Source organism: Anolis carolinensis, chromosome 5, assembly GCF_035594765.1.
Source record: "Anolis carolinensis isolate JA03-04 chromosome 5, rAnoCar3.1.pri, whole genome shotgun sequence".
Lineage (NCBI taxonomy): Eukaryota > Metazoa > Chordata > Lepidosauria > Squamata > Dactyloidae > Anolis > Anolis carolinensis.
Genome location: NC_085845.1, coordinates 30645047 through 30658536, shown reverse-complemented (window position 1 = coordinate 30658536; position 13490 = coordinate 30645047). Strand labels below are relative to the sequence as shown.

General features: G+C 40.0%; 1 protein-coding gene across 3 annotated transcripts in view; it reads right to left on the bottom strand.

Moving 5' to 3' along the window:
• The window catches only part of alpk1 (alpha kinase 1), a 71678-nt gene that overhangs the window by 16075 nt on the left and 42113 nt on the right, over positions 1 to 13490 (bottom strand). For all 3 annotated transcript variants that reach the window (XR_010006964.1, XM_008112099.3, XM_008112098.3), the window contains exons 4-5: positions 2306 to 2504; positions 1288 to 1347 (exon numbers count right to left, since the gene is read on the bottom strand). Coding sequence is in view for 2 of the 3 variants with exons in the window: in XM_008112099.3 (XP_008110306.2) it covers positions 1288 to 1347; positions 2306 to 2504 (259 nt within the window). In the remaining variant the exon portion in view is untranslated. The remainder of the gene's footprint in view (positions 1 to 1287; positions 1348 to 2305; positions 2505 to 13490) is intronic.

Here is a 13490-nt window from a genome sequence, read left to right as displayed (position 1 = left end):
CTATTTCAAACATAGGAAGGTGGCAAAATGTTTGGTCCCATCACTATCATGGTTTTTACATTCCTTATGCCATTCTCTATTTGTAAAACTTATAATGAATCATTCATTAACTAAATTTAGGACCGTGGTATTTTAAAACAGTTTGATCTTCTGGATTAACATCAAAAATCTATTTTGTGTTAGTTGGCAGAATTTATTAAGAGATTTCTTTAAGTAATTAAATATTTTAAAAATCTGTAATCCTCATTGGAGCCATTTGCCATCGAGGTTAAATGTGCCATAATAGAGTAGCTAACTAACCAGTAGTCATGGGCCTGGATACTGTTTCATTCGTGTTTTTGTACCGTTCCGTCCATTCGGGTGGCACAGAATGGTACAACCCCCTCCAGAATGGAAACAGCAGTGAACCAAAAAAGAGGGGGAATGGTAGTCATTTGTTTGGCTGATTTTTGGCGTGCTGGCTTTAGGCCCTGCCAGCCAGGACCTATAGCTGAGCACTGATTGCTGGGCCCGCTCGTATGTAGGCCTGGCTGGCAGGGCCTACAGCCGAGCACCAAGCGCTTGATGCTTGTAGGGCCAGCTGGCAGGGCCTACAGCTGGGCACGTGGCGCGCTCGGATATAGGACCTGGCGCTTTGCCACAAAGTCCGAAAATCTTCATTTTTTTGGACCTTGGGTGGAAAAGCTCATTTGTATAGGTGCCCATTTTTGGAAGGAGCGGATGGAAACGGAGCCATACAAATCAGACAAACAGAAACTGATAGTGATTCCACACAAATGCACAAGAGTACTAATAGTAGTCCTGCAGAAAAATGGGACTGATTATATTTAATTGATTTCAGTTAATTTTAAGTTGTTTTTCTATATATTAGAGTTTGGGATTACTTTGACATCTATGCTACTCCGCATAAGACCTGACTGTACCACACACTTCATGGACATATAGAGCCATAAAAGTGGAGTTGATTCCATGGGTTTTTATGTGGTGTTTGCAATGTAGCCATGCAAACTCTTGCAATGTGGAAGCACACTGCATTGATATTCAGATAGTACCCCAAACACAGCACATTTTAATCTTTCTACTCATTTCCAAAACTCCCTCTTTTCCATGAGACTATGTGATAAAAGATGTATTGCTTTTGTTATTTAGCCCATCTTTTCCCCAAAACTGGGATGAAGTTTGCTTGTCTTAGGTAAATAAAATATAGCCTGGAAGTCTTAATAAAGCAACTGGTTCTTTTATGAATTATAGCTCCAAGGACTATAGAAACTATATCTGATAGTTTACCTGTGGCTCCATTGTTGTTAATAAGACTGCTAAGGATATATTCGGCCTTTAACAGTTTACCTGTAAATAGGAAAGACACAAGTTTAAAAAAAGAATTAAATATAATTGAATTGAAGGTTTTTGTTGTGATTTTATCTTTTGAGGGACAGTGGCTGTAACTGTATGGTAAAGCACCTACATTACCATGTCAGTGGGTCTAGATTTTAACCTTAACTTCCCCAGATAACACCAGAAGATATTCATTCTGAAAGCCTGAATTACAAGTACACTATACAGATATATCGATTTCATCACACTTTAATAGTTATGACTTTATCCTGGGATTTGTAGTCTGGTACTTAGAAGTAGATGATAATTTTGCTTTTAGTTTATGCAAATTATTTTTAAAACCACCTTGTATCATAATAGATTTAATTTTGTTTTTCAGGAAGGATTATTTTATGAAACAAAACAAAAAAAACCCACCCAATGTAATATTCATCATGCAGTATGCTGGAAGCAGACAGACTGATTTTGCATGAGTAGGTTAATTGCATTAGTATATGGCAATAGATTGTTGGCTGGTGTTCTGAAATGCATCTAGGACACTGCATGGAAAAATACCAGGACTGTGTAATCTATTTTTTTAAAGGCTCTTGCTCAGAGGTACAGCAATCCACATCCCCTGTTGGAAACAGAAGGGCAGATTTGTTAGGAGACAAAAGCTCCAATTAGAAGCCTTCCACACCCTTTCACAATTTTTCTGGCTCCTGCTTCACCTCTCCACCCCCCATGTTTCATGCCAAACACTTTGTGGAGACCAGAAGAGATGGTAAAGACACAAAAGGGGGGGGGGGAAGCATGTGGCAAACTGGAGCAGGGTGTCACTTCACAAAAATGGCACTGGGTTCATAGGAATGCCATCTACGGAATGGGACAAAGTATCCTCTTGAGAGTTAAGTAGCTCCTAATTGGACATGGGCTGAGAAAAATGGAGACTGAGAGAAAGTAAGAGAGCCAGCAATGAGAATTTCATTACCTGAATTTACCGAGACACGAGCTTGGCGTATCACCAACTGAGGGGCAATTGGCGTAGTAGGTTGAAGTTTGTGCAGCTTTTTGGCAATCTGAAGAAGTTGGCTGGAGCCGTCAACCCAATATAAGAACCGATCAATCAGGAACACAATAGCAGCTGCTGTCACATAATCCCTGGCAGCAATAGAAGTTTTCAAATAAATCTGAAAAAAAAAACACCCAAATGTGGGAAGTTAGGAAAAATGGCTCTTTCCATAACCAATACACTCTCTAGACACAGCTTAGAAAGGTGTTCTCTGCTTGTTTCTCTTTTTCAGCAACTTTCATTGGTCATGCTACTGTTGGTAGTCTAAAAAGGTTCCATGTTCTGCTCTATGGCTAGATAGATAAGGAAGGAAAAAACACTTACAATCAACCTGCTGCTTGATTACTTACTCACTTGTTCATTCAGACTGCAATTCATGTTCCCTGGAGCATGTTATAGTGGTGTTTGTTAAAGGCCAATGTTTAAATATTGCTCCTTGTAGATATACCCCGCCTTCAAAAAAATTATTTTGTTTTCCTAGAACTCCTTAGTAGTATAGATCAGGCCATGACTTCAGTACCCCAAATCCATAAACTAGGTTTACTTCAGATGCATATTGATGCACTGCTGACTTATATGATATACAATGGATTTGTTGTACCTCAGTCATGTCAAAACACACTATCAAGCTCTCAGGTCTGCCAGCTATTATCAGCACAGGGGGAAACTCCAGGGAGAATACTATCTTTCTAGTTTGAAGTCTCAAGATCATTATTAGGGCAACAAGAATTAATTCCATACTTGTAGAAACCTTCCTAAAGTTTTTGGACTGCAACTCACATCAGGCCTTTCCAACATAGTCAAAGATGAGACTCAACATAGACAAGGGTGTTGGGAATGACAATTCAACAAGATCTGGAGGATTGTAGATATACATCCCAAACTCTCAGGACAAATGCTTCTTTGTACATGTGAAAGGACCAAGGAAGGCCACAGTTCAATATTTTGACTTTGCAAATTGCTTAGATGACATTTAAAGTGATGTTAACACCCTCAGTGTTCCCCTTGGTGGTGAATTTTTCCTCCTGAAAGAAGAAGCAACAAAGCTTATGGAGGAACATGCTGTTAAGAAAGAAAAGAAATCAGCAGGTTATCTCTGCAGAAATAGAGAATCTTCTTCAAAATCCTTGCAGAAGTTGTGACATCTGTCTAAACGCCCTATTTCTTCCTTGGCAGATGGTATATGCATTTCTGTATTCTACCTATCCAAATTGTGAGGAACCAGACTTAGATATGATCCACTTTAGGCACTGAGACCAGGGCATTTTTGTATGAGTGACGCAGAGCATGGAGCTGTCCACTGTAGTTCAACAAGCAATGGTTGTGGAACTAGGCAGCACACTATAGATTTTGCAGGTTTGTATTTTGAATTCCCATACAAAAGACAAAAACCACAAACACCACACAGAAAACATAAAGAGTAAGTACAGTGCATGAGAAGTCCCCTAGTGTTGGTGCAGTGTAGTTGTTTTGCTACTTGAAAACCCTTTCTCTCCCTCCTTCCTTCTAAATCTATAATCTAACTATCTATTGAAATAAATATATCCTGTGAAATAGTGGCAGTTCTAAGGGTTGAGTATAAGCAAAAACAATTGAAATGATTTAAAACAATTCCAGTTTTAATTTAAAAAATTCATAAGATTTCAAACTGAATGTTAAACCATACCTAGGACTGAATGTAGGGCAATCTATGTACAAAGCATGTGCAATGGTCACAAAGCCTCAACTCAGATTTTTCATGAGAATTAAACTCACATGGATGATTTAAATACATTAGGAAGATAATCTGGAACCAAATGAGGTGCTTTTTTTCGTTTCAGGAGCAACTTGAGAAACTGCAAGTCACTTCTGGTTTGGACGTTGCTCAGAGGACACCCAGATGTTTGATGTTTTAACATAGTTGTGGGAGGCTTCTCTCATGTCCCTGTGTGGGGAGCCGGAGCTGACAGAGGGAGCTCATCCGTGTTCTCCCTGCATTGGATTTGAACCAGCAACCTTCAAGTCAGCAGTCTTCTGGCACAAGGGTTTAACCCATTGCACCACTAGGGGCCCTACCTAGATGAGGTGCTAATATTAGTTTGCCTAAAAAGATTTATGGTTACAGGTTCATTTGAAACCTATAGACCTCTTGAAAAGTGTGTGTGTGTGTGTGTGTGTGTGTGTGTGTAATCCTGAAATTGTATGGACAGTTTGGACAAGATTGCACAAGACAAGTTTGTATTGCAAGATGGCTGGATCAATTGCAAAAACGTATTTGGCTCGCTATGCTCAAAAACAAAAAAAACAAAACACTAGTTCACAGGGGAGGAAAGTTATGAAAGAATTCCCGTTGACAGGGATTTCTGTCTCCTTGTACACATGTGCCTCTCAACAATGGACAAAACCCTGTTTTTAAGCACCTGTAAACTGACACTGCCAACTACAGATCCTTCTTTCTTCCCCCAAGTCTACCCCACATGTAAGCACAGAGCCATGGCCTAATGCATTTTCTTTCCCGGAGCAGCCGCTTCTTCTCTTAAGAGACTGAAACACAAAAGCATGAGAGAGGGTGACCCACCAGACAAAAGAGCCTTTCAGTTCCTAGGAAAAGTAGACTTGGAGAAGGATGGAAGGAATCCAAGTGGCCCTATTATTTCCACTTGCACTAATTAGACATTTTTCTGTCAGCTATTGAGCACCGCTGAGAGGCCAAACTCACTGAATTCATTCCTAAAGTGTTTACAGAAGTTTGCATCTGTTTGTGTCTCTTCAGGAGGAAAATAAGCACTTCAATAGCATTGTGGAAAAAAAATCTAAACCAAGTATCCTATTCTGGCAGCTGCATAATTTAATGCTCCGCTCAATGCTGAAACCTCTTGTGTTCCTCTCCAAAACCGAATGGACACAAAATGGAGAAAAGTCAAGACAGGGCCAGGATATCATCTATTTCTCCTTCCTCTTCAGGGAAGGCAAGCCCGTGTGTCACACTCCATAAAATGTAGGCTGGCGTCAACGGCTGAAGCTATAAGCTGGCTGCTCTCCTTGTTAGATCCTTTTCTGACAATAACCTGAGATATATGACTCAACTCTTTCCAGGCTGTCAAGTTACATAATTGCTCTAAGCACACAAATAGACTGCAAAACAGGTGAGATTTCAGTATTTACAACCGCTTTTGGTTAGAACAACCAACTGGGATACAACTGTCAAACTGTTCTATTTTCTTTCTGGGGAGAATCCACACTCAGTCTGCTGCATTACCAAATTTATTATAAAAGCTGCCCACCTTAGAGATACCCTTCTCTCACAAAATGGGGTCTCTTGTCATGGCATTGAACTTATTTAAAATCATTTTGTAATTTAATTTAATCAGATTTCACCAAATTTATTATTTAATCAAGTTTTATTTTAGCTAACTCTTACAGGAGTCTTAGCATAGGGATTTGCGTTCATTGTGTTTTTGCATACTTTTTTGTCTTGTATTGTTGATATGGTCAGATCAATGATAAATAAACATATCTATCTACTGCAAAACAAGATCCCCTTTCATACTGTAGTACACAATTATAACACTATGATTCAGCTTTACCTACCATGGATTCATCTTATAGGACCTCAGGGCTTGCACACAGGGGAGGCACTACAGCTTTCTAGTTAAGAATTCTATGTACTGTACTCTTCCCTAAACTACAAATTATATAATTTCATAGGTTGTTGCCATAACAAAGTGGGATCATAGACCTGTGAGTTTGTGAGATGAACACAAAGTTGTTTAAATTATATGGGACACACCTACAATGATTCCAGGTTGTGAGAATGACTCAAACATACAAACTAGATAAGGTAATTGAGATTCATATTTCAACATACACTTACAAACGTGATGGACATACCCCCACCCCTCCCCAAGATTGAAAATGGTACGATTTCCTTGGGCAGAGGCTAAGGCACTGATCTTTTTTGTGCTCTAAAATTCTTGTAAAGCAATGCCAAGTTTTTATAAAACATGCATATAAGAAACATGCTTCTGATATCATACTGTATGCCCAATGCCAAAAGCTAGTGCTTCTCTTTCTTTGGCCATCACCAAATCTGGAAGTCTGGTATTATGGTGCAGGACTGCATTTTCTTTGGCATCCATAACACTCATTCATAATTTGGTGTTTTCAGGATAAGCTGGAGCATGTTTTATGCTTGCATACTTCTCCTTGCCTCTTCTTCTCTGTATTAGCTCATGTTTTCATTTTAGATTAACCAGAATTTAATATGCTGTCTGAATCCTAAACTATTGTTAATGTTTAGGATGGTTATTAAAAACAAAGTAGCTTAATAAAGCTATGGAAGGACATTGGCTTGTTTATAACTAGGGGCAATTTCGTCTTCATCTCTCAACCAGATGCAGTTAGTCTACAATGGAGGTGACTAACATGGATATGAATTATATAGGCTAAAGAAGTCTATGTGTGTAGGTGAGTAAAACAAATATGGTTATTCTTAGAAAGATGCAAGACATATTCTCTCTGATAATAGTTGGAAATTCTGATTGTGTATACATTTGTTGTCTTAATATAAATACAATACTGCCACTAAAGGGCAGATTAAGGGTTTATCTACACTGGCCATAATACTCTAAAGGGGGAGAGGAAGCAGAAGTTGCTCCTGGCTGTCGTCATGATGTCCAGGAACTTTCACTCACAAACACTGATTTTCCTGCTCATCAGTGCAATGGGCAGATGTTGCTTCCGTCAATGCTCTTTCTTACTGGGCATGTCAGTATCTTAGCTGATGTCAGCAAAGAGTGCATGTGATGATCAGGTAAGGTGATAATCCAGTTGGGCTGAATTAGTTTCATTTCAGCTGGATCATGTAGACTCCACACCAGCACTGCCATAGGTTTGGGAAGGAGTGTGTAAACACCTCTGAATCCTCTGGAACAATCGTGTAGCATATATTTCTGGACTAGCCTAGTAATAATTGGCTGAAGTAGATAATCCCTTTACATCAGGCATGGGCACTTACCTCAGGCCTTCTTCATTTTTCTTGTCCTCTTGGCACAAGGACATGGTGACCCACCATGTCCTTATGCCAAAAAGATGGAGGAGGAAGGCACACAGCAGCTGAGAGCTCTCTCAGCCACTGTGTGTCTCGCCCTCCTCTCGTCATAAGGATGGTGTGAGTGACCCCTTCCTTAAGCCGGGTGGACAACTGATGGAAGGCATGTGGTGGCTGAGAGCCCTCCAGAGTACTCTCAGCCAGCACCTGTCCCAACCTCTGCATGGCATAATGCCAAGAGGACAGCCCGAGGATCATGGAGGAGGATCAGGGCAGTCACCGCATGTCCCGTCTTCCTCCCGGCATAAGGATGAGGAAAGCAGCCCCGTCCTTATGCTGGGAGGACAACCTGGTCCTGCCCTGGGCCTCTTCCGGTCCCTACCGCTTGGCGGCCTGCCCCATCCAGTATGCAAACACCCTCTCTCCAGGTCCTGCCCTGCTGGCCAGGCCTGCAATGTGGCCCCAAAGCAAAAATATTTGCCCATGTCTGGAAGCTGCTAGCTTCAGTGTGGTTGTAAACATCTTGGAAATTATATTTTTGTACTATAAATTGCAGAATCTTCCATCAACATAACCAGTGGTGTTCCCAAGTTCTGGATTTCTGTATAGAATTCCCATGAACAGCTCATGCAGTGATGGACTTCAATCTACTACCTCATTAAACATACCTTCACATTTTCTTTGTAAATGTTTAGACCACAGATATGATCTGTGAGACAAGGTCATCTGACTACATTGCAGTTTTTATTTGAATTGGTTTTAATGTATTTGTTCACCAAAACTCACTATTCTTTTGCAAGTTTTTACTTCAAGAGGATAGTAAGGGAAGCCTATTTCTGACCTTAGGCCACCCTAGTTTCTTCACAATCCCACAGAAATGTCCTTAAGGTCACCCACTTTTCTATACTTCACATAAAAGCTTCTTTTTTGCATCTTTTTGGCACCCTACATAAAAGCTATTTATCAGTATGCATAAATGTGAATGGTTGCATCTGCACCTAATTAGCATAATTTGAAATAAAATCAAACCAAAGCCACAGTTCTGAGAGGAAGACGCTTCATGTCAAAGACAATAAAAGACAGGAAGGACCAAGTCTGACCAAAGAGGCAAATGCGAAAAGAAAAGAAAGGAAAGGGGGGGGGTTATGATTTGGACATACCATGAGGGGTTTTCTGCATCCATGTCTAAACAGAATAAGAGGGAGAAATGCATGCTTTGCCTGAACATCTGTTTCCACAGTGCCAAATGTTCACGTGTAATTGAGTTTAGCGGCACAAAAGGAACTTCAGTGCTGGAAAGCTGGGTCAGGTGGATATGAAATTAGATTTGTGGAAGATTTCTATACACCAATTATAGAGTGTTTGGGGAGGGTGGGATGCAAAGCATCCTTAACTGGAGAGCCTTGGTAAAAAGCCCAGAGTGAGGGATGTGCTGTTTGCATGGTTTCCCATATTAGTGATCTAGTTTTTTCCAACATTATACCTTCACGTTGGGATCCCACCGTTGCTTATGGTGCCAAAGCCCCTTATTTCTGTTGATAACAGCAGATGCTTCGCAGCAATATGAGCATATTCTTTTACCAGATCCATCTGGCACTAGACTTGGTTACAAAATGTGCAAATATGAAATTGCTTCCATATAGAAAAAGAACAGAGAAACAGAAGATGGCACAGGAATTTTCATACAAGAATTAATATTACTTAAAAATAAATTTAAGGGCAATTGTTTGTTCGCTTTCTCAGACGACAATACAACCAGGAATGAGATAAAATTTAATTTGATTTACCAAAATTTGCAAAGATTTTTATTATGTAGTCTGGAAAGAACTTGAGACTAAAATAACCAATTGTGGAAAAAATGAAACTAGCAGATTGAACCATGTGAGGTCCACGCTTTTGCATGGTATACTCTTAAAAATTAATCTAATTTTGTGTTGTCATTTTTAAAAATGAGAAATTAGCTTACTTCTTACTCATGATAGAATTTCTTTGCAGTTCATTTTTAAAGCATATCCCAACATTCACAAAATGTCTTCAAATCCATGATGAAAAGAAAATGATATAGAGGAAAGCTATGCTGATGGAATTTTATCTTTTAAAATACAGCTTGATGGATTGGGTTCTCTTAAACCTTTTCCAGGATTCTGACTGACCTTCAGGTTGTGACAGCTGGTAACTTCTGAGCCAGTGGTTTGCATTTTAACTTTAATGGTGATATCAAACATGTTGAATTGATTTTAGAAGCCAGGTTCAAACTTCGTATACTTGAAATGTACACTTTTTGCATTTTCAATTTTTTTTTAACACCGCAGAAGTCTGGAATATAACCTGGAAGGGGTTAACTGTCTCACTGACAGAAAAGCCACCAGCTGCCACTGTACTCAGATACCTAGTATTTGAAATGGCAGATGCAAAGGGGATGACATCCTATGCAATATATTTGCAATAGTGAATAACCCCCCTTAAAAAGGAGAGGAGAAATGGTATATTTTGAGCATAATAACTGAGAGCCAACATTGCCTGAAGAATTATTCATTGATTATGCTATACAACCATTGTGCTGAATGGCAACACTGCATTATTGATCTGGGACACCAAATGTGAAACTGAATGTACTAAAGGTTCATGCAACTCCATGTATCATGTGCAGTAGCACCACGTGCATAATTCTCTTCCTGAAACCTTACATTGAATATTGACGGTCCATAGGAGACAAAAATGTCAAAAATTTCCTTCAGGGAGATTCACATAGCCAAAAGCCTCCACCAGGCATTGTTTAGTCCAGAGTTTTCCGAACATTTCATGTTGGTGACACACTTTATAGACATGCATCATTTTGCAATACAGTAATTCAGATTTATTAGTAAATCAGAAGTTCAATAAACCCTGTATAAGAGATATGGACACATACATAAACTAATAACGGAATTCATGGGGACACAACATATCTCATGAAAACCTTTCATTTATATATTTAAAAGTATAAGATGTATTGCTTATTTAATGTAGACTCAGAAGTTTCTCGTTATGTTTGTGCTACACACCTACATACTGAAGCAAACATACTGACGTGTCACAAAGCATAGTTTGGGAAGCTCTGGTCTGGTTTACTTTGCTTGCCAGCTTGTAAAGCGGAATAGTGAGGTCAGATGGAGAAAGTGACTGGTCCATGGCTGTTTAGTAAGTTTTGGGCTCAGCAAGAATTCAAATGTAAGGCTCCTTACTCATAGCCAAATGACAAAACCTCAGAGCACTTTTCCATCGAAATAACCGCAGTCCATGCTTTGTTCAGTTTCAGAGACTAAGAGAAAACCTCTTCTGGTGGAATCTGGCTTTCGCTTCATGAAAACAGTTGAAATAATTGACACAAGCGGTGTAGACCAGGGTCTCCATAGCTGTTCCGCTATGAAAACCCACAGGGCAAGTTGCACTCTCTCTCAGCCTCAGAAAACAATAATAGCAAATTCTCTCTGGACCAAATTCCCTGTGGAAGGATCACCTTTGGGTCACTATAAATCAGAAAAAGTTGAAGGCACGCAACAACAACCTGCACAGTTTTTCCTTTCAAATGAAAGACAAAAAAATGATGTGTATGCACATAAAAGTAGTATTTAGAAGAGATCGAACACAGCACATCTATACACATAATAAAAATGAATAGCTGTATGTGTATATGTGGCACAGCTGTCTGCTCACACAGACAGCCTCCAGCCTCCATAAACAGTGCTGTGGAGCCACCAAGTCACTCTCTCCTGGGACATTGCAGGTTATAGCAAGCACATTTCAGTGTTCCTTTCTCTTTCTATTTGCATGACCCCGCCCACTGCCTCTCCCTTAACCCTTTCCTACCCTTTCCTATGGGACACAGCAAACAGAGGAATTGATCAGCAATTGAACATACTGGAGAGGTTTGGCGAGAATTCACCATGATTTATAGCGGTTGTACAGACTGGGATGCATAGCTCACCTGCAATCTAAGAGCATTCTGAACCGCACCAATGATGGACTTGGAATTCACTTGGCACACAGACCCAACATGGCTAAATTTGCATACTGGCGGGGTTTGGGGGTGATTGACCTTGACAGCCAGGAGTTATAGTTCACCCGTATTCAGAGAACACTGAACCCATCTGATGACAGATATTGACCAAACTTGGCACACAAATTCAAAATGGGCAACTGGGAATATTGATGGACTTGGGACATGATTGGCCTTTATCTCTGGGAGTTATAGTTCACCTATATTCCATGAGCCCTCCAAACCCCACCAATGATGGATCTGGACGAAACTTGGCACACCGACCCAACGCTGTCAACTTGGGGTGAATGACCTTGGCACCAGAGAGTTATAGATCACCCGTATTCAGAGAACACTGAACTCAGGAAGTGAAGGATCTGGACCAAACTTAGCACATAGACCCGAGATGGTCAACTGTGAATACTGGCAAGCTTTGTGGGTGATTGACCTCGGCACCAGAGAGTTATAGTTCACCCGTATTCAGAGAACACTGAACCCAGCAAGTGACAGATCTGAACCAAACTTGGCACATAGACTCAAGATGGCCAACTGTGAATACTGGCAGGTTTTGCAGGTGATTGACCTTGGCACCAGAGAGTTATACTTCATCCATATTCAGAGAATACTGAACCCAGCAAGTGTCTGATCTGGACTAAACATGCCACACAGACACAACATGGCCAACTTTCTATACTGGCAAGGTTTGGGGGTGATTGAATTTAGTATCCAGGAGTCACAACTCACCCGTATTCAGAATACACTGAACCCAGCCAAGGTCAGATCTGGACCGAACATGGCACACAGACACAACATGGTCAAATGTGAATACAGGCACCGTTTCGGGGTGATTGCCCTAGGAATCTGGGAATTGTAGCTCACCCTTATGCAGAGAACACTGAACCCAGCAGATGACGGATCTGGACCAAATTTGGCACACAGACCTAACATGGCCAACTGAGAATACTGCGGGAGGTTTTACCTAACAACCAAACAAACAATGCCCTTTTCAAATAACCTGATCATCGCTGGGTACCCAAGCTAGTGAAATATAAAAATGATAGATGATCAGCATTTCATCCTAACAGAATTCAGAAAATAGAATTTAAGAATATTTGTGCTGTTGATGTAAATATACTTCCTCTCTGGAAATTTTTACACAGGAATTCTCTAACAGAATATAGAAAGAAGAGGATGTTTATTTTGTTATGATGTACAACTACTGAGTTTCTCCGTACATTTAATAGATGCGAGGCTGCCTTCCCCCTCCCAACCCCACTATCTTTTATGAGCATTCCTCTTTTCTAGTTGTTTTGCACAATAGGATTCTGCAGCCAATGCCAGGCTGAACTGTTTAAAAGGATGATGTAAGCAGCCTTGGTTGTTTTGCATACTCAACAGAGCAATAGTCTGCAAACAAAGCACTGCTTGTAACAATGCAAGTCTAAGTCAGACTTTCAGACTGGAGACGTAAGTGCTCTCACAGAGACACTCTGAGATCAGTGAAGCTACTCGAGAAGTAAGATGCTGCCTACTGTGAATAAGGACCACGAAATCTGACCTCCCAGAATAATAAACACTTCATTCAAGGATCCCAAAGCACTTTACAAACACTGGTTTATTCCGCTGGAGAGCTTATTCTAAACTTGCCACTTTAGAATAAACTGAGATGAAACATGTTAAAAGTTTTTCCCCTAAACAATATAGACAAAGGCTTATTTCTCTTTCAGAAGGAATTAAAATAATTCTCTCCTCCTAGATCATATGAAAAGAAAAAGCTCAGTTTTATTCTTCGCCAACAAACTGTAAACTTGATTGCCCCCAACAGTATAATTCCCTGCTCCCTCATCTTTCAGTATCTTAAAAGTCTCAAAGAAACTTTTATTCTGCCTCGAATTTTTTTTATTTTTTGAAATAGAGAAGATAGAATAAAAGAAAAGAAAGAGCAAGAGATGGTAAAGTCCCTTTCTTGACTAATTCTAATAACATGGGTCAAAATGTCAATCAATCTACAATTAAATAGAAAACAAAAAATGCATCGCTTTTCTCACAGAGTACAA